This window comes from Giraffa tippelskirchi, chromosome 6, assembly GCF_054371585.1.
Source record: "Giraffa tippelskirchi isolate mGirTip1 chromosome 6, T2T-mGirTip1v1.2.pri, whole genome shotgun sequence".
NCBI classification, from domain to species: Eukaryota; Metazoa; Chordata; class Mammalia; order Artiodactyla; family Giraffidae; genus Giraffa; species Giraffa tippelskirchi.
In genome coordinates, this window is record NC_137280.1 from 178,567,498 (window position 1) to 178,593,039 (window position 25,542).

The 25,542-nt window shown below is 41.5% G+C and overlaps 1 protein-coding gene and 1 non-coding gene across 3 annotated transcripts; one reads left to right on the forward strand and one right to left on the reverse strand.

The window, feature by feature from the left end:
• Window positions 1-1,421: 1,421 nt before the first annotated feature.
• Window positions 1,422-11,648, forward strand: LOC145510408 (uncharacterized). Of its 2 annotated transcripts, XM_081501535.1 has the most exons (4): window positions 1,422-2,109; window positions 4,555-4,783; window positions 4,887-5,067; window positions 11,457-11,648. In XM_081501535.1, exons 1-4 carry the CDS (start codon window positions 2,074-2,076, stop codon window positions 11,476-11,478), a joined length of 468 nt encoding a protein of 155 aa, XP_081357661.1. In that variant the 5' UTR covers window positions 1,422-2,073; the 3' UTR covers window positions 11,479-11,648. The 2 variants fall into 2 exon arrangements, with proteins under 2 accessions (XP_081357661.1, XP_081357662.1); XM_081501536.1 differs by having other exon boundaries at window positions 1,422-4,783; window positions 4,864-5,067.
• A 5,592-nt stretch (window positions 11,649-17,240) lies between these two features.
• LOC145511737 (U6 spliceosomal RNA) lies at window positions 17,241-17,347 on the reverse strand. The gene has a single exon (XR_014058118.1). It is a non-coding gene; the product is annotated as a U6 spliceosomal RNA (small nuclear RNA).
• Window positions 17,348-25,542: the final 8,195 nt, after the last annotated feature.

The following is a 25,542-nucleotide window of genomic DNA, read 5'->3' on the forward strand; positions in this document are numbered from 1 at the left end:
CAAGACCATCCCCAAGCAAAAGAAATGCAAAGAAAAAAAAAAGTGGTTGTCTGAGGAGGCCTTACGAATAGCTGAGGAAAGAAGAGAAGCCAAAGGCAAAGGAGAAAAGGAAAGATACACCCATTTGAATGCAGAGTTCCAAAGAATAGCAAGGAGAGATAAGAAAGCCTTCCTCAGTGACCAGTGCAAAGAAATAGAGGAAAACAATAGACTGGGAAAGACTAGAAATCTCTTCAAGAAAATTAGAGATACCAAGCGAACATTTCATGCAAGGAAGGGCTCAGTAAAGGGCAGAAATGGTATAGACCTAACAGAAGCAGAAGATAATTAAGAAGAGGTGGCAAGAATACACACAACTGTACAAAAAAGATCTTCACAACCCAGATAATCACGGTGTGATCACTCACCTAGAGCCAGACATCCTGGAATGTGAAGTCAAGTGGGCCTTAGGAAGCATCACTATGAGCAAAGCTAGTGGAGGTGATGGAGTTCCAGTTGAGCTATTTCAAATCCTCAAAGATGATGTTGTGAAAGTGCTGCACTCAATATGCCAGCAAATTTGGAAAACTCAGCAGTGGCCACAGGACCGGAAAAGGTCAGTTTTCATTCCAATCCCAAAGAAAGGCAATGCCAAAGAATGTTCAAACTATCGCACAATTGCACTCATCTCACACGCTAGCAAAGTAATGCTCAAAATTCTCCAAGCCAGGCCTCAACAATACGTGAACCGTGAACTTCAGAGTGTTCAAGCTGATTTTAGAAAAGGCAGAGGAACCAGAGATCAAATTGCTAACATATGCTGGATCATCAAAAAAAGCAAGAGAGTTCCAGAAAAACATGTATTTCTGCTTTATTGACTACGCCGAAGCCTTTGACTGTGTGGATCACTATGAACTGTGGAAAATTCTTAAAGAGATGGGAATACCAGACCACCTGACCTGCCTCTTGAGAAATCTGTATGCAGGTCAGGAAGCAACAGTTAGAACTGGACATGGAACAACAGACTGGTTCCAAATAGGAAAAGGAGTATGTCACAGCTGTATATTGTCACCCTGCTTATTTAACTTATATGCAGAGTACGTCATGAGAAATGCTGGGCTGGATGAAGCACAAGATGAAATCCAGATTGCCGGGAGAAATATCAATAACCTCAGATATGCAGATGACACCACCCTTATGGCAGAAAGTGAAGAAGAACTAAAGAGCCTCTTGATGAAAGTGAAAGAGGAGTGAAAATGTTGACTTAAAGCTCAATATTCAGACAACTAAGATCATGGCCGGAGAAGGCAATGGCACCCCACTCCAGTACTCTTGCCTGGAAAATCCCATGGACGGAGGAGCCTGGTAGGCTACAGTCCATGGGGTCGCTAAGAGTCGGACACGACTGAGCGACTTCACTTTCACTTTTCCCTTTCATGCACTGGAGAAGGAAATGGCAATCCACTCCAGTAGTCTTGCCTGGAGAATCCCAGGGATGGCGGAGCCTGATGGGCTGCCGTCTATGGGGTCGCACAGAGTCGGACACGGCTGAAGCGACTTAGCAGCAGCAGCAGCAAGATCATGGCATCTGGCCCCATTACTTAATGGCAAATAGATGGGGAAACAGTGGAAACAGTGGCTGACTTTATTTTTATGGGCTCCAAAATCACTGCAGATGGTGATGGCAGCCATGAAATTAAGATGCTTGCTCCTTGGAAGAAAAGGTATGACCAACCTAGACAGCATATTAAAAAGTGGAGACATTACCTTGTCAACAAGTCCATCTAGTCAAGGGTATGGTTTTTCTAGTAGTCATGTATGGATGTGAGAGTTGGGCTATAAAGAAAGCTGAGCGCCAAAGAATTGATGCTTTTGAACTGTGGTGTTGGAGAAGACTCTTGAGAGTCCCTTGGACTGCAAGGAGATCCAACCAGTCCATCCTAAAGGAAATCAGTCCTGAATATTCATTGGAAGGACTGATGTTGAAGCTGAAACTCTTAATACTTTGGCTACCTGGTGGGAAGAACTGACTCATTGGAAAAGACCCTGATGCTGGGAAAGATTGAAGGCAGGAGGAGAAGGGGATGACAGAGGATGAGATGGTTGGATGGCATCACTGATTCAGTGGACGTGAGTTTGAGTAAACTCCGGGAGCTGGTGATGGACAGGGAATCCTGGTGTGCTGCAGTCCATGGGGTAGAAAAGAGTTGGACATGACTGCGCGACTGAACTGAACTGGTAGAATTTTATCAAGTGATGGTTTTCAGCATATATTAGAAAATCAGTATCTTGGTGTAATTGGTGAATTTTATTCAAAGATTTCTAACAGTCACTTTCACTTCTGTAGTACAACTTTTTTGTGAGGTGAAACTGACATATATTTGAAAATTCATTTATTATTGATACATTTTTTGAATTTGTCTTTTCAAGGGGAAAAAAGGCTTGCATAAAGTCTATTACATGATGATTTTTAACTACTTAATTTTTTCTATTGTTACTGAATGAATTGAAATTTCTGTCTCTTCTCAGTCCAATGTTGGCAAACTATGTTTTCCTTACAAATTATGACTTTGTAAATCTAGATTTTCAAATTGTTAAGTTATATTAGGATTATGCCTTTTTTTTTATTGCTAGGTTGTAAGTGACCAAAACCTAACTCAAATACAGGAGTCTCTACAATGTCCAGGAATAAAAATTGGCTTTACCTGCTGCTGGATCCATGGATTCCACAGGAATTTGTCCTTTTCTACATTTCCTTTTTGTTCTTCTCATTTTTAGTTAACTGTTCAGTCACATCTCTCCTCATTCTCTGATTCGTCAGATATTTATTGAGAACTATGTGCCAGCATCTTATTTGTGTTGGGAGTCTAAGTGATCAAAACTTGAAACAATACAGGTGTCAGCATCTCTGAAGTTATGTATTTTCCACATAGACTGAACCATAGTTGAGGGTCACTGGTGATATATTTGGGCAGAGGGAGAAGCATGTGACAGCTCAGTTTTCCATGACTGAGGTTGACATTTGGAGAGCTGAATTTTCCACCGGCTTCATCAGGGCAGCTAGGGAGAGCTGAGGGTATATTGTTAAAGGCTGGCTGCCAAGCCACTGTGACAAAGTGAGCCATGACTCCATAGCATTGTGTGGCTGCACCATCCTAGCCCAGGGCTCAGTTGGAAGGCTAACTTAGGCACGTGCCAAATGGAATGATGGTGGTGGTTGGAGGGAGGAGGAGAGAAGGATCTGGCAACACAGAAGGCTTTCTCTTATCCATATGCAGTCTTGGAAAGGAGAAGGGAATGGATTGAACCACTAAGAAAGAAAGAGACTTGGTAGAAAATTTGAACATGTAATCCCACTGAACATGTATTCAAAAGAGCCTAATGCAAAAGAGACTGAGATACTTTTTATTTGGTAAATTTGTTTCCCCCACCCCCCAAATCAGTGGCATGAGAGTTTAGGATGAATTTAGTCCGTTATATAAAAAAATTCTGTAGGGATTTGTTTCAGTGTCTGTACTGTAGGCTGAATTTCCAATTCCAATTATGCTAATTTCCAATTCCAGCTGAATTCTACTAAACATCTCTAAAGAAGTACACAGAATATTCAGTATTTAGTTTTCATCTACACCAAAGACATGCAGATAGCTGATTTAATGTTCATGGGAAAAAATAATGGTGTAAATCCTAGACAAATAATTGTTAGCAATATTGTCTATTTGCAATTGCAGCCAGGAATGTATATTTCAAATCAAAAGGTTTTGTTACCGTTTTAATTTTTTCCACTGTCTCTGACTAACCAGTCTTTACAACTTATTTTGGCTCTTCTTCCCTATCTGAACTTTCCAAGCCTGGCGTCTATCCCGTAATTCTGCCTTTGTTTCCTCATTTGTGACCACACCATACTCTCTACAGAGGAAATATTATGCAAGCACAGTGGCCGAATTAGTGGCAGGTGTGAGCATTTTCCAGCCTGAAGTCAGTTCACCGTCTGAACTGAGTCTCTAATAAGCAGTATAATACACGAAAAGGTGACAGCCTCCTACACGAAAAGGTGACAGCCTCCCATCTAGCAGTGTTTCCACTCCTTTCTCCAGCCACTGACTTAACTCATTCTGCTTCATCGAATGCTACTTACCTAGTGCCCATGCTCTGAGGTGCTGTTTTATGCTCTTGAAACACTATAGAAAACAAAACATACATGGACTCTTGTGGAGCTGTTTTAAAACTCATCCTTTCATACTCTGTTGGTGGCCATTTTCTTTTGCTCTCCTTTAGTGCAAACACACACCAAACCGTTTCCGCACCCTCAGACTTCGCAAAACCAGTAGCTACGGATTTGTTTTGAATGCGCATGTGCGTGCGTGCCTGTGTATGCTGCGTACGTGCCTGCAGACAGAAGGTTTCTAGTACCTTCTAAACGTGCGCCGTGCCTGCGTGAGAGGAAGTACGACGTGAGGAAGCGTGTGCTTGTTGTTTCGCTGCCATTCTTTTCCGAGAGAATTTGGTTATAACTTAGAAAAGCAAGCCACGTGAGAGAGAAATAACTTAAAAAAACAAAACACTTTTTTTCCTCAGAAGGCGCCACCTGTCGGTTCTGTGAAGGGAGGCAACGGGTTGGTGCTAGATGACGACCTTTGGGGGAGCAGAAGCGAGGCGTCAGCCCGCGCCTGTGACGAGGCTCCTGGATCCGAGGGCCGAGTTCCGGGGGCTGGGGTGCCCGCGCCAGCTCCTGGCACAGTGGACACGTTCTGGCCCGACGGAAGGCAGAGGCGGGGACAAGATGCCAGCTGCTGCGGGGACGGAGGTGAGATGAAGGTCACTGCGACAGCCGGGGCTGTAACCGGCGAGGATGCAGACGCACGTGGGCACGTGTGCTTCCCTCAGTCCGCCCTGTTCCCTTTCCTCAGTGCTTCTGCCAGAATCCTGTGTGGGGTTCGACAGAGTGTTGGGGATACCGACGCAAACGAGACAAGGTGCCCGACCCCGAAACTCCAACGAGATGAGCCACACAGGAGGAGCGCCTCTGCCTCTGTGGAGCCAGGAGAGACTGCTTGGAGAGGACAGCTGTCAAGAGAGCTTAAAAGACAGGTGGGTGGCCAGGGGGCTGGTGGGTAGAGAGAGGCAAGAATTCAGGAACCCGGGACAGAGAAAACAGCAGGGGTGACTGAACACATGCTCTGTGTTACCTCCGGGGAGTGTGGAGGCCACTGGTCCTTGAACTGGGTGTGAAGGAAGGGAAGTTTTTTGTGATGTTTTATGTATTTCACTTAAAATTAGACAAAATCGGATAAAAAATCAGCTGTTGATTCTGGGTGTTGGTATGTTTGCATTTCAGTATTCTTTATATTTAGGTTTTTTTTTTCTCTTTTTTACTTTTCATTTAGTTTTTCAGATAAAATTTATATATATACACACACACACATATATACACATATACATATAGATAGATAGCTTGTCATGCATCCGTCCAAACGTGCATACATCCTATTATCTGCATATATCCTATGTGACTGGCCAGAATTGCATTTCATCCTGGAAGCGACCCCTGTACAACTGTGCTTTCTGCCCAAGCACTGGACCTTCCCCCAAACCTCTAAACTTGACTGATGACACTCACTTGAGGAATGCAAGTCTCTCGCATTGGATCTTTGAGAGGAAGTGATACTCTCCAGGTCCTGTCTTCTCCTACACTTGGCTAAGAAGAGCTGGGATGTAGGAGACCCGTGGAAATGGCCGTGACTCACCTGGCGCTGGGCTGAGCCTGGAGCTCTTTCAGGAAGTGGTGGGAAGGGCAAATAACACAAAGATCCTCACCTAAATAAGTGGTGTAGTGTGTGCCTCAAATTTCCCAGGACGCTTGCGGAATATTGGCGTGGAGAGTTTCACTCTCTTTCAGTGATAAGCAGGAACAACTCACTTGTTTCCTCATGAACTAAATGGCAAAAAAAGACACAGTATCATATTAGCTTATCTCTTTGCCCTTTGCCAGAGCCCACAAGGAAATTACCATTACCGTTCCTGCTGGGAAATGACAGTCTCTCAACAAATATACCATACCTAGTCATTGGAAAAGGCCCTGATGCTGAGAAAAATTGACGGCAAGGGGAGAAGGGGGCGACAGAGGATGAGATGGTTGGATGGCATCACTGACTAAATGGACTTCAGTTTGAGCAAACTCAGGAAGATAGTGAAGGACAGGGAAGCCCAGGGTGCTGCAGTTATGGGGTTGCAAAGAGTTGGACACGACTTAACGACTGAACAACAAGTATCACTTGACACTAATTTTATCTTTAAAAAATATTGAGCCTTTAAAGATTATTCTTTTTTGAAACAAAAGGTTTACAGTTTTTATGTAGCAAGACCCCTGAACAAATAACATTGCCCAGAGACACTTAGGGTAAATTTGGATCTTATGGGAAAGTGTCTCTCATTGTTTTCCCTTATCTTCAGAGTGTTCCGCCTGGTTGGTTTCCTCCTCTTCTGCTCACATGCCAGTTCTGTTCTCATGGCTCTGCCTCTGTTTGTGCTGTTGCCTTCAGCTGAACTTCCAAATTTGGTATAAAGTCTATTTCAGTGTTGTGCACACAACAGTTGTACAGTAAATACCTAATTCCATGCTTTTCATAGAGTGATACAGTTGCCTGGGGATTCCTGAAATCCTTTCAGAGGATCAGCAAAATGTTATGAAAAACTATTTTCATAATAAGACTCAGGAGTTAATTGACTGTTTTTGATCTCAGCATTTCAAATACGGGAAATATTAATAGATATGATCTATATAACCAAATCTTGAGGTGGGGCTTAATAGTTTTTCAGAATGAAGAAGTCTTGAGACCAAAAATGCTGAAAATTACTGCCCTAATTAATTGGCTAAAGAAATACATAATCTCACCAAGAGATGCTAGCATATACTATTCAATAAGCTATGCTCATATCTGGAAATGCCTTAAAACCTGATTTTCCAAGATACGGAATATAAGTCAGTACTACTCTTAGATTCTCTGAGAGGGCCAGTGGGACCAGGGCGGCACTCACATTTTGAGGCCCATTTGGTGTCAGATTTAGTTGGAATCAGTGGTCTGTTGAGTTCAGTGAGGACTAGATGGCAGACTTTAGGCTAAGACAACGAAGTGATAAATCAAGAATGCTTAAACTGTTGAGATAATGAAATGTATCAGTCCAGGTGTTTAGAATCAGTTTCAGCTATTTTCAATAGAAAAAAAAAATCTGTACAAATCTTATGTGGCCTGTGTGGTTAGGAAGATGTCCAGATCACCCCAAGTCACTTGCATGGCCAGCCGTGGGTGTTGGGTGTCTCTGGTACCACTGAAGACTGCGGATCTTGGCCACCACTCTTACTGGAATGGATTCTATACAGTACCTCCTCCACAGCAGCGACTTACAATTCATATTGTAGGCATATACTATATGGGCACATCCAGTTGAACAGTCTAAGGCTCATGCCTGTACCCAAGTCACAAGAGAGACCAAGAGAGTGAGGTTTTAGATTCTGTGTTCGGAATTCAGAGACTTTTAAGTGGGAAATCCTCCAAACATGGAATTTTGAGGCAATAATTGGAGTGAAAAGTAGGAATGATATTCCCATAGTTCTTCTGTTGGCTGTCCAACACACACCCTTCTTCCTAGCAACAGTAACAAAATATTGTCTTTCATGCAGATAAAAACACACTCATCCTTTCCCCTAAGTAGACAAATAATTATCTATTAGTTAAAAATGACTTTAGGATTAAGCAACAGAAAATCCCAACTAACTATATTAGGAACAAATGGGGACTTACTTTTCTCATACATCAAGATGTCTAGAGATAGGCAGTTTTTCCACATTCGTTCAATTATTCAGTGATGCTGTAAAGGATATAATGTTTTCTTTTCCAATACCAAGCTCTAAAAATTTAATAGAATGAATATACAGAAAAGTAGAAGGATATAGTAGAACTGAGGGCTTCCCTGGTGGCTCAGGCAATAAAGAATTCACCTGCAATGTGGGAGACCTGGATTCGATCCCTGGGTTGGGAAGATATCCTGGAGGAGGGCATGGCAACCCCCTCCAGCATTCTTGCCTGGAGAATCTCATAGACAGAGGAGCCTGGCGGGATACAGTCCATGAGGTTACACAGTCAGACACAACTGAGCGACTAAGCACAGCACGCAGTAGAAGTGAAAGGCACCTTGAACCAATTCAACATAATTAAGACTTATACAATTTTCACAGAACAGTAGGATACAAATTCTATTCTAAGTTCCCAGAGACTGTAAACCAGGAGACACTGCAGTATAGCCAGGGACATAAAACAAGGTGCAAAAATTCATGATCTGAAAGTATTGAAATCATATGGTGTCTATTTTCTTATCACTATGGAATTATGTTAGAAATCAATATCAAAAGACATATTTTCAAGTACAGTGTGACATTTACCAAGAGAAATATTTGACTAAGCCTCAATAAAGCTAGAAGACAGAAAAAAAAAAAACACTAAGGGTGATTGCAGAGAAGAAAGTATTTAAATGAGAAATTAACATTAAACATACTTTAAAAACCTCAAGGACATGGGAATTTTTCCCTCTTGCTTTCCCTGTTTCATTTTAAATTTCCTTGTGTCTTCATTTTGTGGTTTCAAGATGGCTGCCAACAACTGTAGACATCAGACCTTACCAAGCATGAAAGAAGAAAGATAAGCAAAATTATTTATCCTTTTGAGATTTTGTTCTTTTAATAGGAAAGACCCCAATCACACCACTCAAACAGATTCTCCCTAAGTATCACTGGATAGAACTGGCTCACATGACTACCGCTTGGCCCATCACTGATAAAGAGAGATGATTAACTTAGACTAAACATGATTTGGGCTTCCCTGGTGGCTCAGTGGAAAAAATCTGCCTGCAATGCAGGAGCCATGGGGTAGATCCTTGAATCAGGAAGATACTCTGCAGGAGGGCACGACAACCCACTCTGGTATTCTTGCCTGAAGAATCTCATGGACAGAGGAGCCTAGGAGGCTACAGTCCATTAGGTCTCAAAGGATTGGACATGATTGGAGTGACTTAGCATGCGTGCAGCACACAAACATGATTCATCCCCAAGGGCTGGGAGAGAGAGCAGTGAGCACTATATAAACATGAAATTGGGATGCTATTAGAAGGGAAGAAATGGCAGGCATTGCTGTTATATTGGCAGTAGATACCATCTTTGGTTCATAATACCAAAAACAAACAAAAACTACATCATTTTCTACTGGAGATTGTTTTTATTGAGTTGTAGGATATTCAGCTATGCAGATGACACCACACTTACGGCAGAAAGCGAAGAGGAGCTAAAGAGCCTCTTGATGAAGGTGAAAGGAGGATGAAAAGATTGGCTTAAAACTCAACATTCAGAAAATGAAGATCATGGCATCCGGTCCGATCACTTCATGACAAATGGATGGGGAAACAGTGGAAACAGTGACAGACTTTATTTTCTTGGGCTTCAGAAACTGTGGACAGTGACTAAAGCCATGAAATTAAAAGACACTTGCTCCTTGGAAGAAAAGCTATGACAAACCTAGACAGCTTATTCAAAAGCAGAGACGTTACTTTGCTGACAAAGATCTGTCTAGTCAAAGCTATGGTTTTTCCAGTAGTCACGTATGGATGTGAGAACTGGACAATAAAAAAGGCTGAGCACTGAAGAGTTGATACCTTCAAACTATGGTGCTGGAGAAGACTCTTGAGAGTCCCTTGGACTGCAAGGAGATCCAACCAGTCTATCCTAAAGGAAATCAATCCTGAATATTCATTGGAAGGACTAATGTAGAAGCTGAAGCTCCAATACTTTTGCCACTAGATGTGAAGAGCTGACTTGTTGGAAAAGACCCTGATGCTGGGAAAGATTGAGGGCAGGAGGAGAAGGGGACGACAGAGGATGAGATGGTTGGATGGCATCATCGTCTCAGTGGACATGAGACTCCAGGAAATAGTGAAGGACAGGGAAGCCTGGTGTGCTGCAGTCCTTGGGGTCACAGAGTTGGACGTGACTGAGCGACTGAACATCAACAATGGGTTAAATATGATTTAAATGAAAGACATTCAGTGTATAATTCAACAGTGATCAAATATTTCAGTATGAAATGAAAGTGAATGGATGTTAAGAGATGAAAATGGTCCAAATAAGTCCCACTTACTCTCCCTTGTGACCTGTCTCACCATTTCTGAGTAGCTGTGAGTGATGAACACAACATTTCTAGAATTGGCAGCAGTATGGCTCTTAGAAAACAGTCTAGAAGGGAAGATTTAAAGCCAAAGGTGACACTTGTGACAAGACCTGACCATCTTCTCCTGTATAAATTTGCACTTTAATAGCAAGCCTTAGCTCCAGACCTCCTTCAGATTAAGGTCTGGTGTCAGGTGATCTCATTATTCTCAGTTTCCCCATCCCCCTCGTGTCCTCACTCTGCTAAGTATAGTAGCCGCTCACATGATTATTTTTTACTGAAGTTTAATTGATATGGGCTTCCCAGGTGGCTCAGTGGTAAAGAATCCATCTGCAATGCAGGAGATGCGGGTTCAATCCCTGGGTCAGAAAGATCCTCTGGAGAAGGAAATGGCAACCCACTCCAGTATTCTTGCCTGGGAAATCCCATGGACAGAGGAGCCTGGAGGGCTACAGTCCACGGGGTTACTAAAGAGTCAGACATGACTTAGTTACTCAACAACAGCAACAATAATTGATATAAAAAAATTGTATGTAATGTATATACTTTGATGAGTTTGGTGCATACCCAGAGAGCCATGCAGAGAAGGCAGTGGCAACCCACTCCAGTCCTCTTGCCTGGAAAATCCCATGGATGGAAGAGCCTGGTGGGCTGCAGCCCATGGGGTCGAGAAGAGTTGGACATGACTGAGCGAATTCACTTTCACTTTTCACTTTCATGCATTGGAGGAGGAAATGGCAACCCACTCCAGTGTTCTTGCCTGGAGAGTCCCAGGGCCAGGGACCCTGGTGGGCTGCCGTCTATGGGGTCGCACAGAGTCGGACACAACTAAAGCGACTTAGCAGCAGCAGCAGCGGCAGAGAGCCATGATAGCATCACCACACCTTGGCTGGATCAGAGTGCCCTCTGCTGATTCCTAGAGTCCCTTGCTCAATCAGCACTAACTAAAGCAGGTCTAGTCCAGTATGTGTGGGTGAAATGCTAATGAGTCAGTCAGTCTTCTCAGCCAGCACCTTGTCTGTAAGTAGCAACAGTTTGTGAAAATTAAAGATTGAAAGGGCATTTCAGTCAAGGTATGGGAAATAGAGCTGGTTCTATCTCATCTAAAAATGTTAGGTAACAATATCAGAAAGAAGATGCTAGGGAAGATTTTAGAACATTTTCCAGGGGTTTATACTGAATTCAAAACCATCTCAATAGCAACTATGTAAAAATATGCTGTATTCGGAAAAATGTTTCTTTTAAAAATAAATACCTTTCTATCAGCATGAATTTTACTTTCCGTTAAGAAGAAGTGACAAAGAGGGAAGTGACATGTTTTAAGGGGAGAAAACCTGCCGTGTCACCTTCCAGAGCCAACCGACGCTGCGTTGTTCGGTCAGTTCTGAAGGAAACAAATGTAAATAGCATCGAGTGTTCCATGCTTTTCTCATTAAACTTATCATAGCAACTTACAAATTTATCTCTTCCTTCTCCTTCCTTCAAAAACCAGAAAACTACCTGCTTAAAAATTCACATCATTTGGCATTTTTCAGTGGCCAGAAAATACTTGTCTGTGGAAAACTGGATTGCCAGTTGCAGGTAAGTACTCCACTTGTAGGGTTTCTGGCTGGCCTGAGAATTAAATTGACATAAAACCAATTAACAGAAGAAAAGCATACACATTTATTCCATGGAACTTTTATGTGTCATGGGAATCCTCATAAGAAAATGAAAACCCAAAGAAGCGGCAAAACTTAAATGCTTTTGTATTAGGTTGAACAAAGAGAGGCAATTGTGGGAGAGTAACTAAATATATGGGGAGGCTAAAGATGAGACGTATTTTAACAAGGTTTGCTTGTGCAGAATTCTCTCAGCCTTGATTCCCAGATGGTGATAGTGTTTCTTTCCTCCAGAATAAGGACATAGTTCACACGGGAGTTTTACTGCCTGCTTTCAAGGTGAAAAGCGTTCTTTTACCTGCTGTCAAGTCTTTAGCTCAAAATAATCCTTATGCCCAAAGAGCATAATTGGGCCATGCTTCAGTGACTAAACTCTCTCCACTTTGAACTTAGAGTTGGGCACAAAGCGTGACTTTAGAAGGCTTTGGAGATAGAAGCACCTGGCTTCTAGCTCTGCCACTTGCCAGCTAGGAAATCTTAGTTTCTTTGAGTCTCAATTTCCTCATCTGTAGAGTGAGGATAAAAATAATTCTGCCTCATAAGGTTATTTTGAGAGTTTATTCCATATGCAGTTCTGGGCTCTGAGAGGCCTAATCCTCCTAGATTGGGGAGCAGTCTGAGAAATAGGCGATCTCAATTGCTGACTGAGTCACACTGGCATCGCTGAGTGAGGCTTCCCTTTTTCCCAGAGAGAGAGAAATAGCAAGTCTGCAATGCCCCAAAAGTTATCAAACATCCAAGACTGGGTTTACAGATTTTCTCACAATTGTAAACCCCCTCTTCCTTTGGTTCTTATTTCACCCAGGTGCCTATCTAATGCCTCCCTTGAGGTGGTCTTTCCACCAGAGGTCCCTGTGAGCTGTGTGCATCTGGCCCTTTCGTGCACGCTCGGCGCCTCTGCCTCTGTGAGCATGTCTTTATAATGTATAGGGGAGTCTGGTATCTTAGTCTTTGTTGAATCTGCACTGTCTTTCTTTGGAGTTATCTTTACTTATTCTTGATACTCGATTCATTAGAGACCAACCACATTACTTTTTTGTCACACACAAAGAACCAGAGATTTTCCTTCCATTATGCCCTAGATACAGACACCAGTCATCAACACCAGTTTATCTGCCTGTATTTTGTCAGTCCTTGACCTTTTTTTCTTGTTTATTTGTTTTGTGCAGGACTTTATCCTCAGGTTGTCTACTTATTTATAAAAATACTGCTTCATTTGAGCACATGAACAAGTATTTTCAGCTAATTTAATTCATTTTTCCCCCAGCAATGAAAATTTTACGTGAAAAGTCTGAAATAGCATATAGCCTGGGGATCTGATGCAAAGGTTGGCCCTTAATATCTGAAAGGTTTTGATGGAAACAGATTTTAGAAAATACTGTTCATTATTAGAGGCTTCCTTAGGTGTGTTTATACTGAAAAAGCAACTGTGGACAAGCAATTCAGTCTGAGTCTATTAAGCACTTCTCCACTTGTAGGAGCAGAGAAATGGAAGAAAGACTGAAATTATTAAAACTGAGAAGCCTGAGGCAGAGGCCTCAAGGAGCAGGGATTCGTAGAGCTCTGAGGCGTGCTTCCCGTCCAAATGCTGCCGATGCCCTGGAACCTGGAATTCAGAGCTCTGAGGACAGCGGTGCAGCCTCGCTGGTACTTGTGCCTCAGGAACCTGGAGGATTGCTAAACAGAGATAAAATGGATCTCTAAGGAAGCTGCATTGGCCAACTGTTGCTGGCACCTCTGAGTGAGTACTACGAGGCCATGAGGTCCTAGTGGTCTGGAAAAACCGCCAGCTGGAATCACCCTTGCTTCTAGAGTAAATTGCTGGATCAAAGCAGTGTTGCTGGACGACTGCTGACTAGAGCAGGAGGCAGCAAGAGTGTGTCTCTTCTTGCACTGCAGCTTGTCATGCTGCAGTCTTCCTGCAGCAGCCTCTTACTGGGGGACCCTGACAGGACTCGGGAGAGAATCTCAGTTCTTCCTACTCCCTAGAAATTAGCAGCACTGTAATTTCCGTGTGATAATCAGAAGTCACCTAGACTGTAGAGCATCTCCTTTCTCTCCTTTTGTCTATTTGTCCCGCAGTTTCCAATTCAATTTGGTTTGTTGCCTGGTGGAAGCATTCCTCCCTTAGGAACCAAGATTTCCAAACCAGAAACGCCCAAAGTTGAGGGGAAGGGAGCCAAGCACTCTGAGAGAGGGTTCTTCAATGTAGTAAGTTGCTCCCACTCCCACCACTTAATTATGAGATTCAGGCATTCTGAGTATGAGAGAATCAGTACCGTGTGTTGGTTGGTGGATGAGAACACAGTACTGCCTTTTGCACGACAACGCCTGTCCTTTGAGGGCGTCCCCCTCAGCGTTGTCATAGTGTGGCCTTCAGTGAGCTGTCTGACTCGTCTGTCAGATCATGGCCTTCTCGAGTTGCAGGGTCGTGGTGAGACCAGCATAAGCACGGGCCCTTTGGTGGACTTCTTTTGTCATGGCATGAGTTTACTGACCTGAAATAATGTAGGAATGCCATGGTGGTGAGTAAGGCGCTCCTTAAGTTCATACATGGTGGTGCTGGCGGAGGTATTAAAAGCAAGGAACACAAATGCATGAGGACAAATTGCTGTCCCCGCCATGATGGGAGAAGTCCAGTGTAGTTAACGTGCCGCCGGGTGGCTGGCTGGATCTCAGGAAGCACTCGTCCAGGGGCTCAGCGCTCGTCTCTGCTGGGCGGAGCCCCAGCACGCAGCAGTCGCCTCAGCCTGTGTGTGCTTGGAAGCCGGGCGCTGCCTTCATCCCTGCCACCGTGGCCATTGCCCACGGGTACTTTAAACAGGCACTAGAGTAGCTGGGGCAGGAGGCACACTGACGTCCACAGAATGTCTTCTTGTCCGCTGGGTTGCTGAAAGCCCCCTCTGTAGTAGATGCCCTTTGGTGATGTTCATATAGGCCGCAAAAGACCTTTGCTCTTGCCCACTCTGAGAGGCATTGCTCTGCGGTTGGGCAGGTGACTCAGATTCACATATGTTGTCTGGATAGAAGAGCCCAACATACTAATTACCAAATAGATTAAGCCCAGGGGAGTTCTTGTTTGGGCGTAGATGCGGTAGCCCTCGAGCATGATTTTAGCTATTTTATTCATCCAGAGTGATGCATCATAATTTTTTTATGGGTTTTATCGATTGATATCAGCATGGAGGAAGCTCGGATCATCATATTCTAGCAGAGACCTCAGCTTTCACATGTATAAAATCCTTGACAGGAGCTAACAGATAATGCAGTCTAGGAATCTATCATTCTAAAGGTATCTCAGATCTGCTAACATGTCCCACTTGCTTGTCCACCAGTCACCTAATGACATGATCTGTGTCTCTACCATTGTAGCCCAAGGACCCCTTAGGTATGCAACCCCTCTCCACCCACCTCCCCTTACCCTCCTCGGTACTTCAGAAGGACTCTGTCAGTACTGCCATTCAGTCAAGGGTCAAAAACTTCTAAAAAGGGTGGAGGGGAACCTCAGTAGTAATTAAGAATCAGCCCCATGATTGACTTCCTTATTCTTCCCTAATGCTTACAAATATTTTGATATTTTCTATAGCAATTATAGTACCCCAGAAGCAAGTGGCCTAATAAAATGATGGACTAGCTTATTAAAGATTCTGTTACTGAGGAAGTGTTTTTCTCAAAAGGAAATCAGGTTACATTTGTGTCCTGAAGATTTCTGAGAGGAGGCTGAGAAAGACTCTCATCTCAGTTTATAATTATTGACCTCACTTGATCACTCCAAATAATCATCCTCTTCCATCCTCCTGGTACCTGCTCATTTGAAGTCGTTTTGCCAAGATCACTCTATAGTTAGAAAGCCAGTCTCAGTCTCCACAGCCTAGTCCATTTAAGGAAACTGTACAGGGTCATTAAGATTGAATGGAGTATTTTTGTACATCCCATAAATCCTGGGGTGTCCTGGCTGGGATTAATTAGTGCTGGCAACCTCCTCCTCTTCACCTTGGGGAAAGAACTGTGCTTGTGCAGATATTTAAAAAATGATCTATTGATTTTATTATCAACCACAGAACCGCTTTGCTAATCTGGTACCTGAACAGATGTGAAAACTTCGTACCCAATAGCCCTCTAGATCTGTTTGTTTGGGAAATAGATCGGAAGAGCACCCTGCCTAATAAAGAGCTGACCTCATAAATTACTGGCTTTGGTCCCCTTCAGAGCCTAGCACGCCCTGGAGTATGGAATTATCTGGAAACTGGCTTCCTGACTTTACCTGTACGGGTGAAGCTCACTATTTACAGAGGTGAAGAAGTACAGCCAGCCAGAAAATGATTTTTGTTTAGCTGTGATCTCTGCTTTCAGGAAGGCAGCTGGAACTGCAGGGTTCTTGGTTTATGGAAAGGGCTGCCAAGGCTGTTGGCAGTGTCTGTGACAGCCCTACACTTTCTTTTCTGAGCTTTAATTTACATAAATTCAAATGCACAGATATTAAGTACTCAGTTCAGTAAAATTTGACAATTATACAAATTCACAAAACTGCTAAACAAAATAAAATATAGAACACTTCCATCACCCCAGAAATGGTATCTCTTGTCCCTTTGCAGTCAGTTCCCTTCTCCTCTACACACACATCTCAGAAACAATTACTGTTTTGATTTCTGTAACTACAGATTACTGTTACTTGTTCTTAGATTTTATGGACCTAAAATCAGGCATTGTGTTCTTTTTTATGTCTGGATTTCACCAAACTAATATATTGAGATTCATCTGCGTTTTTGTGTGCATCAGTAGTTTTTTCTTCCTATTGCTATCTGATATTCCTTCATATGAATCTACTAACAATTCATTTTTCCATTTATAGACTTTCTGGTTGTTTCTAGTTTGGGCTTGTTTAGATTTTCTTTTTTAAAAGGATTCAGATTATCTGGGGTAGATTTCATGAAAAATTGTGAAAGAAGAGAATATGTTTTGCAAAGAGGAGATTTCTCTAACAAAGCTTCATTCCTTTTCTGAAGAGAAAATAGAATTGCGTTTGTTTTGGAGCGGAGAGGATTTCATATGGACTTCTAAATATTCTCAGCCGTAAGATTTGGGGGACATGGAATTCTCTTCCAAGGGATCATGTGGCATCTCCTTTACTGAAGGACCTTAATGATACTCATTCTGATTGATTTGGGATAATTTGGATGAAATTCAGAGGCACAGGGAAGGATCAAATCAGTATATTTCAGATGTTATTTTTAGCCCCAAGCTGATTTAGCCACCTGTCTTTCAAAAAACTACTTCATTAGCTGCCATGGTGCAGACATGTGCTTTGCTGTTTGACTAGACTCTCTATTTTACTTATTTTTTTTTTTTTTTTACTTATTTATTTATTTATTTTTACTTTTTAAAAAAAAAAAATATGGAACGCTTCACGAATTTGCGTGTCATCCTTGCACAGGGGCCATGCTAATCTTCTCTGTATCGTTCCAATTTTAGTATATGTGCTGCCGAAGTAAGCACTCTATTTTACTTTTAAGAAAAACTTCAGCTTCCCTTGATATGTTGAAATAGCACCCTATGCCTCATTATTCAGTCATTTGTTCATTTAACACATTCTTGGGTACCAACTTTGCTTGAAGTTAAAGTTGAATAAAACTTATTCTTTTGATATTATATGAATTGGTTGCTGTCTCTTTTAAGGGACCGATATAGAAGTATTCTGTGTTATTGCTTGGTTTATAGTTAAGATGCTAAGCGTGCAGGGAGCAGTCACTCGATTCGTTACGGCAAGACCCGGCTTGTGCTTTCTCCAGACAGGAGGCCCCTCCGTTCCCCAGAGGAGCAGGGTGATCAGAGGCTCTGCGGTGTGGCAGCAGTGAGTTCACTTTCTGTCCTCATTTCTGGCCTCTCCCCTCCTGCTCTTTAACTCCTCCCTGGGGAAGGGTGAATGACTTACTTGGTTGATGGATATGGGAGGAGAAGTTGTGCATATTCAGCGCAGCTTTCTTCTCATTCCTAAGCCGATAGAGGGTGTTATTATCTACAGTCTGCCACATGGTAAAAGTGGCCTGCCTCCGGAGAGCTGAGACGGAGGGCTGAAGCTGTCCAGTTCTGCCAGCAAGTGCATGAACAAGTGAGCTGAACTCACGAGTGAAATCCTGGCAGGACTGTTTGGCTTCAGCTCTAAAGCTATGTTATATGGTCAACTTTTCCAGTAAAGAAAGTAGATATTTTCAGTGTATTATCTTTAAGTATATCAGTTTTGCTAAACTTTTATGTTTCTTATTTTGCAGTAGGGTAGGGAAGAGGAGTCTGGTAAAATATAATCTTAAAATATATGTAATTCATACAAAGATGTGATGAGTACACATGAAAGACACAGTTCACTAATTAATGATGGAAACGCCAGGAGAGTAAAGCTGGTTCAGAGAGGGTATAAAGAGACCGAAAGAAAGCAAAGGACAGCCAAGACCAATTCCTCAGCTAGACACAAAACTAGTTAATTTCTATGGAGCAATAAATTTCAAACTTTGGGATATCATTTCTTCTGAAAAGAAATTACTTGCATCTCTACTGGACAGAAAAAGTTATAACTTATCTTTTCTAAGTAAATAAATAGCTTTACAGAATCAGGGCCTTAATCAAAAGTAGATAACATGTCCAAGTCATCTATCCATATATCAGATGACCCTTGTTAGATATCATAGCTTCTTAGACAGAAAGCTCTAGTATGGCTTTCAAAATGCATGAAGTGATTTTTTTTTTTTTTTTTGCTTTATTTGCAAGTCGGGGTACACTTCTTAACAATTGTTGTTTATAAGGACACCAAAAATCCAAAAAAGCAAGCATTCATTCAATAGAAAAGAAAACACTCTGGCCTGGAATATGGCCAGCTGAAGTCAGTTGTCACTAACTGGGCACCTTCACGTGATACAACGACTAACATTCCTAAAGCCAATCCATGCCCTAGAGCATCTGTTATGGACTGAATAGTTGTGTTTCCCCCAAATTCATGTGATGAAATCCTAAACTACACCCCCCACCTCCCCCAATGTGATGGTGTCAGAGGATGGAGCCTTAAATGATTCAGTTCAGTTCAGTCACTCAGTCGCGTCCGACTCTTTGCAACCCTATGGATTGCAGCACGCCAGGCCTCCCTGTCCATCACCAACTCCCGGAGTTTACTCAAACTCATGTTCATTGAGTCGGTGATGCCATCCAACCATCTCATCCTCTGTCGTCCCCTTCTTCTCCTGCCTTCAGTCTTTCCCAGCATCAGGATCTTTTCCAATGAGTCAGTTCTTCACATCAGGTGGCCAAAGTATTGGAGTTTCAGCTTCAGCATCAGTCCAATGAACACTCAGGACTGATTTCCTTTAGGATGGACTGGTTGGATCTCTTTGCAGTCCAAGGGATTCTCAAGAGTCTTCTCCAGCACCACAATTCAAAAGCATCAATTCTTCAGTGCTCAGCTTTCTTTATAGTCCAACTCTCACATCCATACATGACCACTGGAAAAACCATAGCTTTGATGAGACAGACTTCTGTTGACAAAGTAATGTCTCTGCTTTTTAATATGCTTTCTAGGTTGGTCATAACTTTCCTTCCAAGGAGTAAGTGTCTTTTAATTTCATGGCTGCAATCACCATCTGCAGTGATCTTGGAGCCCATAAAAGTAAAGTCAGCCACTGTTTCCACTGTTTCCCCATCTATTTGCCATGAAGTGATGGGACCGGATGCCATGATCTTAATTTTCTGAATGTTGAGCTTTATTTTTTTTTTTAATAAATTTATTTATTTTAGTTGGGGGCTAATTACTTTACAATATTGTAATAGTTTCTGCCATACATTGACATGAATCAGCCATGGGTTTACAAGTGTTCCCCTTCCTGGACCCCCCACCCACCTCCCTCCCCATCCCATCCCTCTGGGTCATCCCATTGCCCCGGCCCTGAGCCCTTGTCTCATGCATCGAACATGGAATGGTGTTCTGTTTCACATATGATAATATACATGTTTCAATGCTATTCTCCCAGAACGTCCCACCCTCACCTTCTCCCTCAGAGTCCATAAAATTGTACTATGCATCTGTGTCTCTTATTCTGTCTCGCATATAGGGTTATCGTTACCATCTTTCAAATTCCATATATATGCATTAGTATACTGTATTGTTGTTTTTCTTTCTGGCTTACTTCACTCTGTATAATGGGCTCCAGTTTCATCCATCTCAGTAGAACCGATTCAAATGTATTTTTTTTAATGGCTGAGTAATATTCCATTGTGTATATGTACCACAGCTTCCTTATCCATTCGTCTGCTGATGGACATCTAGGTTGCTTCCATGTCCTGGCTATTGTAAACAGTGCTGCGATGAACATTGGGGTACACGCGTCTCTTTCAATTCTGGTTTCCTCGGTGTATATGCCCAGCAGTGGGATTGCTGGGTCATATGGCAGTTCTATTCCCAGTTTTTTAAGGAATCTCCACACTGTTCTCCATAGTGGCTGTACTAGTTTGCATTCCCACCAACAGTGTAAGAGGGTTCCCTTTTCTCCACACCCTCTCCAGCATTTATTGCTTGTAGACTTTTGGATAGCAGCCATTCTGACTGGTGTGAAGTGATACCTCATTGTGGTTTTGATTTGCATTTCTCTAATAATGAGTGATGTTGAGCATCTTTTCATGTGTTTGTTAGCCATCTGTATGTCTTCTTTGGAGAAATGTCTGTTTAGTTCTTTGGCCCATTTTTTGATTGGGTCGTTTATTTTTCTGGAATTCAGCTGCAGAAGTTGCTTGTATATTTTTGAGATTAATTGTTTGTCTGTTGCTTTGTTTGCTATTGTTTTCTCCCATTCTGAAGGCTGTCTTTTCACCTTGCTTATAGTTTCCTTTGTTGTGCAAAAGCTTTTAATTTTAATTAGGTCCCATTTGTTTATTTTTGCTTTTATTTCCAATATTCTGGGAGGTGGGTCATGGAGGATCCTGCTGTGATTTATGTCGGAGAGTGTTTTGCCTATGTTTTCCTCTAGGAGTTTTATAGTTTCTGGTCTTACATTTAGATCTTTAATCCATTTTGAGTTTATGTTTGTGTACGGTGTTAGGAAGTGTTCTAGTTTCATTCTTTTACAAGTGGTTGACCAGTTTTCCCAGCACCACTTGTTAAAGAGATTGTCTTTTCTCCATTGTATATTCTTGCCTCCTTTGTCGAAGATAAGGTGTCCATAGGTGCGTGGGTTTATCTCTGGGCTTTCTATTTTGTTCCATTGATCTATATTTCTATCTTTGTGCCAGTACCATACTGTCTTGATGACTGTGGCTTTGTAGTAGAGCCTGAAGTCAGGCAGGTTGATTCCTCCAGTTCCATTCTTCTTCCTCAAGATTGCTTTGGCTATTTGAGGTTTCTTATATTTCCATACAAATTGTGAGATGATTTGTTCTAGTTCTGTGAAAAATACCATTGGTAGCTTGATAGGGATTGCATTGAATCTATAGATTGCTTTGGGTAGTATACTCATTTTCACTATATTAATTCTTCCAATCCATGAACATGGTATATTTCTCCATCTGTTTGTGTCCTCTTTGATTTCTTTCATCAGTGTTTTATAGTTTTCTATATATAAGTCTTTTGTTTCTTTAGGTAGATATATGCCTAAGTATTTTATTCTTTTTGTTGCAGTGGTGAATGGTATTGTTTCCTTAATTTCTCTTTCTGTTTTCTCATTATTGGAGTATAGTAATGCAAGGGATTTCTGTGTGTTAATTTTATATCCTGCAACTTTACTATATTCATTGATTAACTCTAGTAATTTTCTAGTAGAGTCTTTAGGGTTTTCTATGTAGAGGATCATGTCATCTGCAAACAGTGAGAGTTTTACTTCTTCTTTTCCTATCTGTATTCCTTTTATTTCTTTTTCAGCTCTGATTGCTGTGGCCAAAACTTCCAAAACTATGTTGAATAGTAGTGGTGAAAGTGGGCATCCTTGCCTTGTTCCTGACTTTAGGGGAAATGCTTTCAATTTTTCACCATTGAGGATAATGTTTGCTGTGGGTTTGTCATATATAGCTTTTATTATGTTGAGATATGTTCCTTCTATTCCTGCTTTCTGGAGGGTTTTTATCAAAAATGGATGCTGAATTTTGTCAAAGGCTTTTTCTGCATCTATTGAGATAACCATATGTTTTTTTTCTTTCAATTTGTTAATGTGGTGTATTACATTGATTGATTTGCGGATGTTAAAAAAACCTTGCATTCCTGGGATAAAGCCCACTTACTTGGTCATGATGTATGATCTTTTTAATATGATGTTGGATTCTGTTTGCTAGAATTTTATTAAGGATTTTTGCATCTATGTTCATCAGTGATATTGGCCTGTAGTTTTCCTTTTTTGTGACATCTTTGTCTGGTTTTGGAATTAGGGTGATGGTGGCCTCATAGAATGAGTTTGGAAGTTTACCATCTTCTGCAATTTTCTGGAAGAGTTTGAGTAGGATAGGTGTTAGCTCTTCTCTAAATTTTTGGTAGAATTCCGCTGTGAAGCCGTCTGGTCCTGGGCTTTTGTTTGCTGGAAGATTTCTGATTACAGTTTCGATTTCCGTGCTTGTGATGGGTCTGTTAAGATCGTCTATTTCTTCCTGGTTCAGTTTTGGAAAGTTATACTTTTCTAAGAATTTGTCCATTTCTTCCAAGTTGTCCATTTTATTGGCATATAGCTGTTGGTAGTAGTCTCTTATGATCCTTTGTATTTCTGTGGAGTCTGTTGTGATCTCTCCATTTTCATTTCTAATTTTGTTGATCTGATTCTTCTCCCTTTGTTTCTTGATGAGTCTGGCTAATGGCTTGTCAATTTTGTTTATCTTCTCGAAAAACCAGCTTTTAGTTTTGTTGATTTTTGCTATGGTCTCTTTTGTTTCTTTTGCATTTATTTCTGCCCTAATTTTTAAGATTTCTTTCCTTCTACTGACCCTGGGGTTCTTCATTTCTTCCTTCTCTAGTTGCTTTAGGTGTAGAGTTAGTTGATTTATTTGATTTTTTTCTTGTTTCTTGAGGTACGCCTGTATTGCTATGAACCTTCCCCTTAGTATTGCTTTTACAGTGTCCCATAGGTTTTGGGTTGTTGTGTTTTCATTTTCATTCGTTTCTATGCATAATTTTATTTCTTTTTTGATTTCTTCTGTGATTTGTTGGTTATTCAGAAGCGTGTTGTTTAGCCTCCATATGTTGGAATTTTTAATAGTTTTTTTTCCTGTAATTGAGGTCTAATCTTACTGCATTGTGGTCAGAGAAGATGGCTGGGATGATTTCAATTTTTTTGAATTTACCAAGGCTAGATTTATGGCCCAGGATGTGATCTATCCTGGAGAAAGTTCCATGTGCACTTGAGAAAAAGGTAAAATTGATTGTTTTGGGGTGGAAAGTCCTGTAAATATCAATTAAATCTAATTTGTCTATTGTATCATTTAAAGTTTGTGTTTCCTTGTTAATTTTCTGTTTAGTTGATCTATCCATATGCGTGAGTGGAGTATTGAAGTCTCCCACTATTATTGTGTTATTGTTAATTTCCCCTTTCATACTTGTTAGTATTTGCCTTATATATTGTGGTGCTCCTATGTTGGGTGCATATATATTTATGATTGTTACGTCTTCTTCTTGGATTGATCCTTTGATCTTTATGTAGTGTCCTTCTTTGTCCCTTTTCACATCCTTTATTTTAAAGTCTATTTTATCTGAAATGAGTATTGCGACTCCTGCTTTCTTTTGGTCTCCGTTTGCATGAAATATGTTTTTCCATCCCTTCACTTTCAGCCTGTGTGTGTCCCTAGTTTTGAGGTGGGTCTCTTGTAGACAGCATATATAGGGGTCTTGTTTTTGTATCCATTCAACAAGCCTTTGTCTTTTGGTTGGGGCATTCAACCCATTTACATTTAAGGTAATTATTGATAGGTATGATCCCGTTGCCATTTACTTTGTTGTTTTGAGTTCGTGTTGAAACATCCTTTCTGTGTTTCCTCTTTAGAGAAGATCCTTTAGCATTTGTTGGAGAGCTGGTTTGGTGGTGCTGAATTCCCTCAGCTCTTGCTTGTCTGTAAAGCTTTTGAATTCTCCTTCATATCTGAATGAGATCCTTGCTGGGTACAGTAATCTGGGTTGTAGATTATTCTCTTTCATTACTTTAAGTATGTCCTGCCATTCCCTTCTAGCCTGAAGGGTTTCTATTGAAAGATCAGCTGTTATCCTTATGGGGATCCCCTTGTGTGTTATTTGTTGTTTTTCCCTTGCTGCTTTTAATATTTGTTCTTTGTGTTTGATCTTTGTTAATTTGATTAATATGTGTCTTGGGGTGTTTCGCCTTGGGTTTATCCTGTTTGGAACTCTCTGGGTTTCTTGGACTTCTGTGACTATTTCTTTCCTCATTTTAGGGAAATTTTCAACTATTATCTCCTCGAGTATTTTTTCATGGCCTTTCCTTTTATCTTCTTCTTCTGGGACTCCTATGATTCGAATGTTGGGGCGTTTCATATTGTCCCAGAGGTCCCGGAGGTTTTCCTCATTTCTTTTGATTCTTTTTTCTTTTTTCCTCTCTGCTTCGTTTATTTCCATCATTCTATCTTCTACCTCACTTATCCTATCTTCTGCCTCCGTTATTCTACTGTTGGTTCCCTCCAGAGTGTCTTTTATCTCCTTTATTTCATTATTCATTCTATATTGACTCCTTTTTATTTCTTCTAAGTCCTTGATAAACATTTCTTGCATCTTCTCAATCTTTGTCTCCAGACTATTTATCTGTAACTCCATTTTGCTTTCAAGATTTTGGATCATTTTTATTATCCTTATTCTAAATTCTTTTTCAGATAGATTCCCTATCTCCTCCTCTTTTGTTTGGCTTTGTGGGCATTTCTCATTTTCCTTTACTTGCTGAGTATTTCTCTGCCTTTTCATCTTGTTTAGATTGCTGTGTTAGGCGTGGCCCTTCTGTATTCTGGTAGTATGGAGTTCCTCTTTATTGTGGAGGTTCCTCACTGCGGTTGGGGTTGGACAGGTGGCTTGTCAAGGCTTCCTGGTTGGGGGAGCTTGTGTCGGTGTTCTGGTGGGTGGAGCTGGATTTCTGCTCTCGAGAGTGCAATGGAGTGACCAGTATTAATTTTTGAGATGTCTATGGATTTGGTGTGCCTCTGGGCAGCCTGTATATTGATGCTCAGGTCTATGTTCCTGCGTTGCTGGAGAATTTGCATGGTAAGTCTTGCTCTGGAACTTATTGGCTCTTGGGTTGGAGCTTGGTTTCAGTGTATATATGGAGGCTATTGGATGGTCTCTTATTAATTAATGTTTCCCCTGGCTTTCAGTCTTATTCTTGCAGTAGCCTCAAGACTTCTCCTTTCATACAGCCTCAATAATAAAACTTTTAGGTTAATGGTGAAAAGATTCTCCACAGTGAGGGATACCCAGAAAGGTTCACTGAGTTACATGGAGAGATGAGGTGGGGGGGGGGGTTTGAGGTGACCAGGAGGGGAAGAGGGGAATTCAAATGTGGAGAGAGCAATCTAGCCAGTAAGCACTTCCCTCTGTGCTTTCCACAGTTTGGAACCCTCAGAGTGGTTCACAGAGATACATAGAGAGGGGGTAGGAAGGTAATAGAGGTGAGCATGAGTAGAAAGGGAGGAATCAAGAGGGGAGAGAGAGATCTGGGCAGTATCCTGTTCCTGAAGTGTTCTCCGGT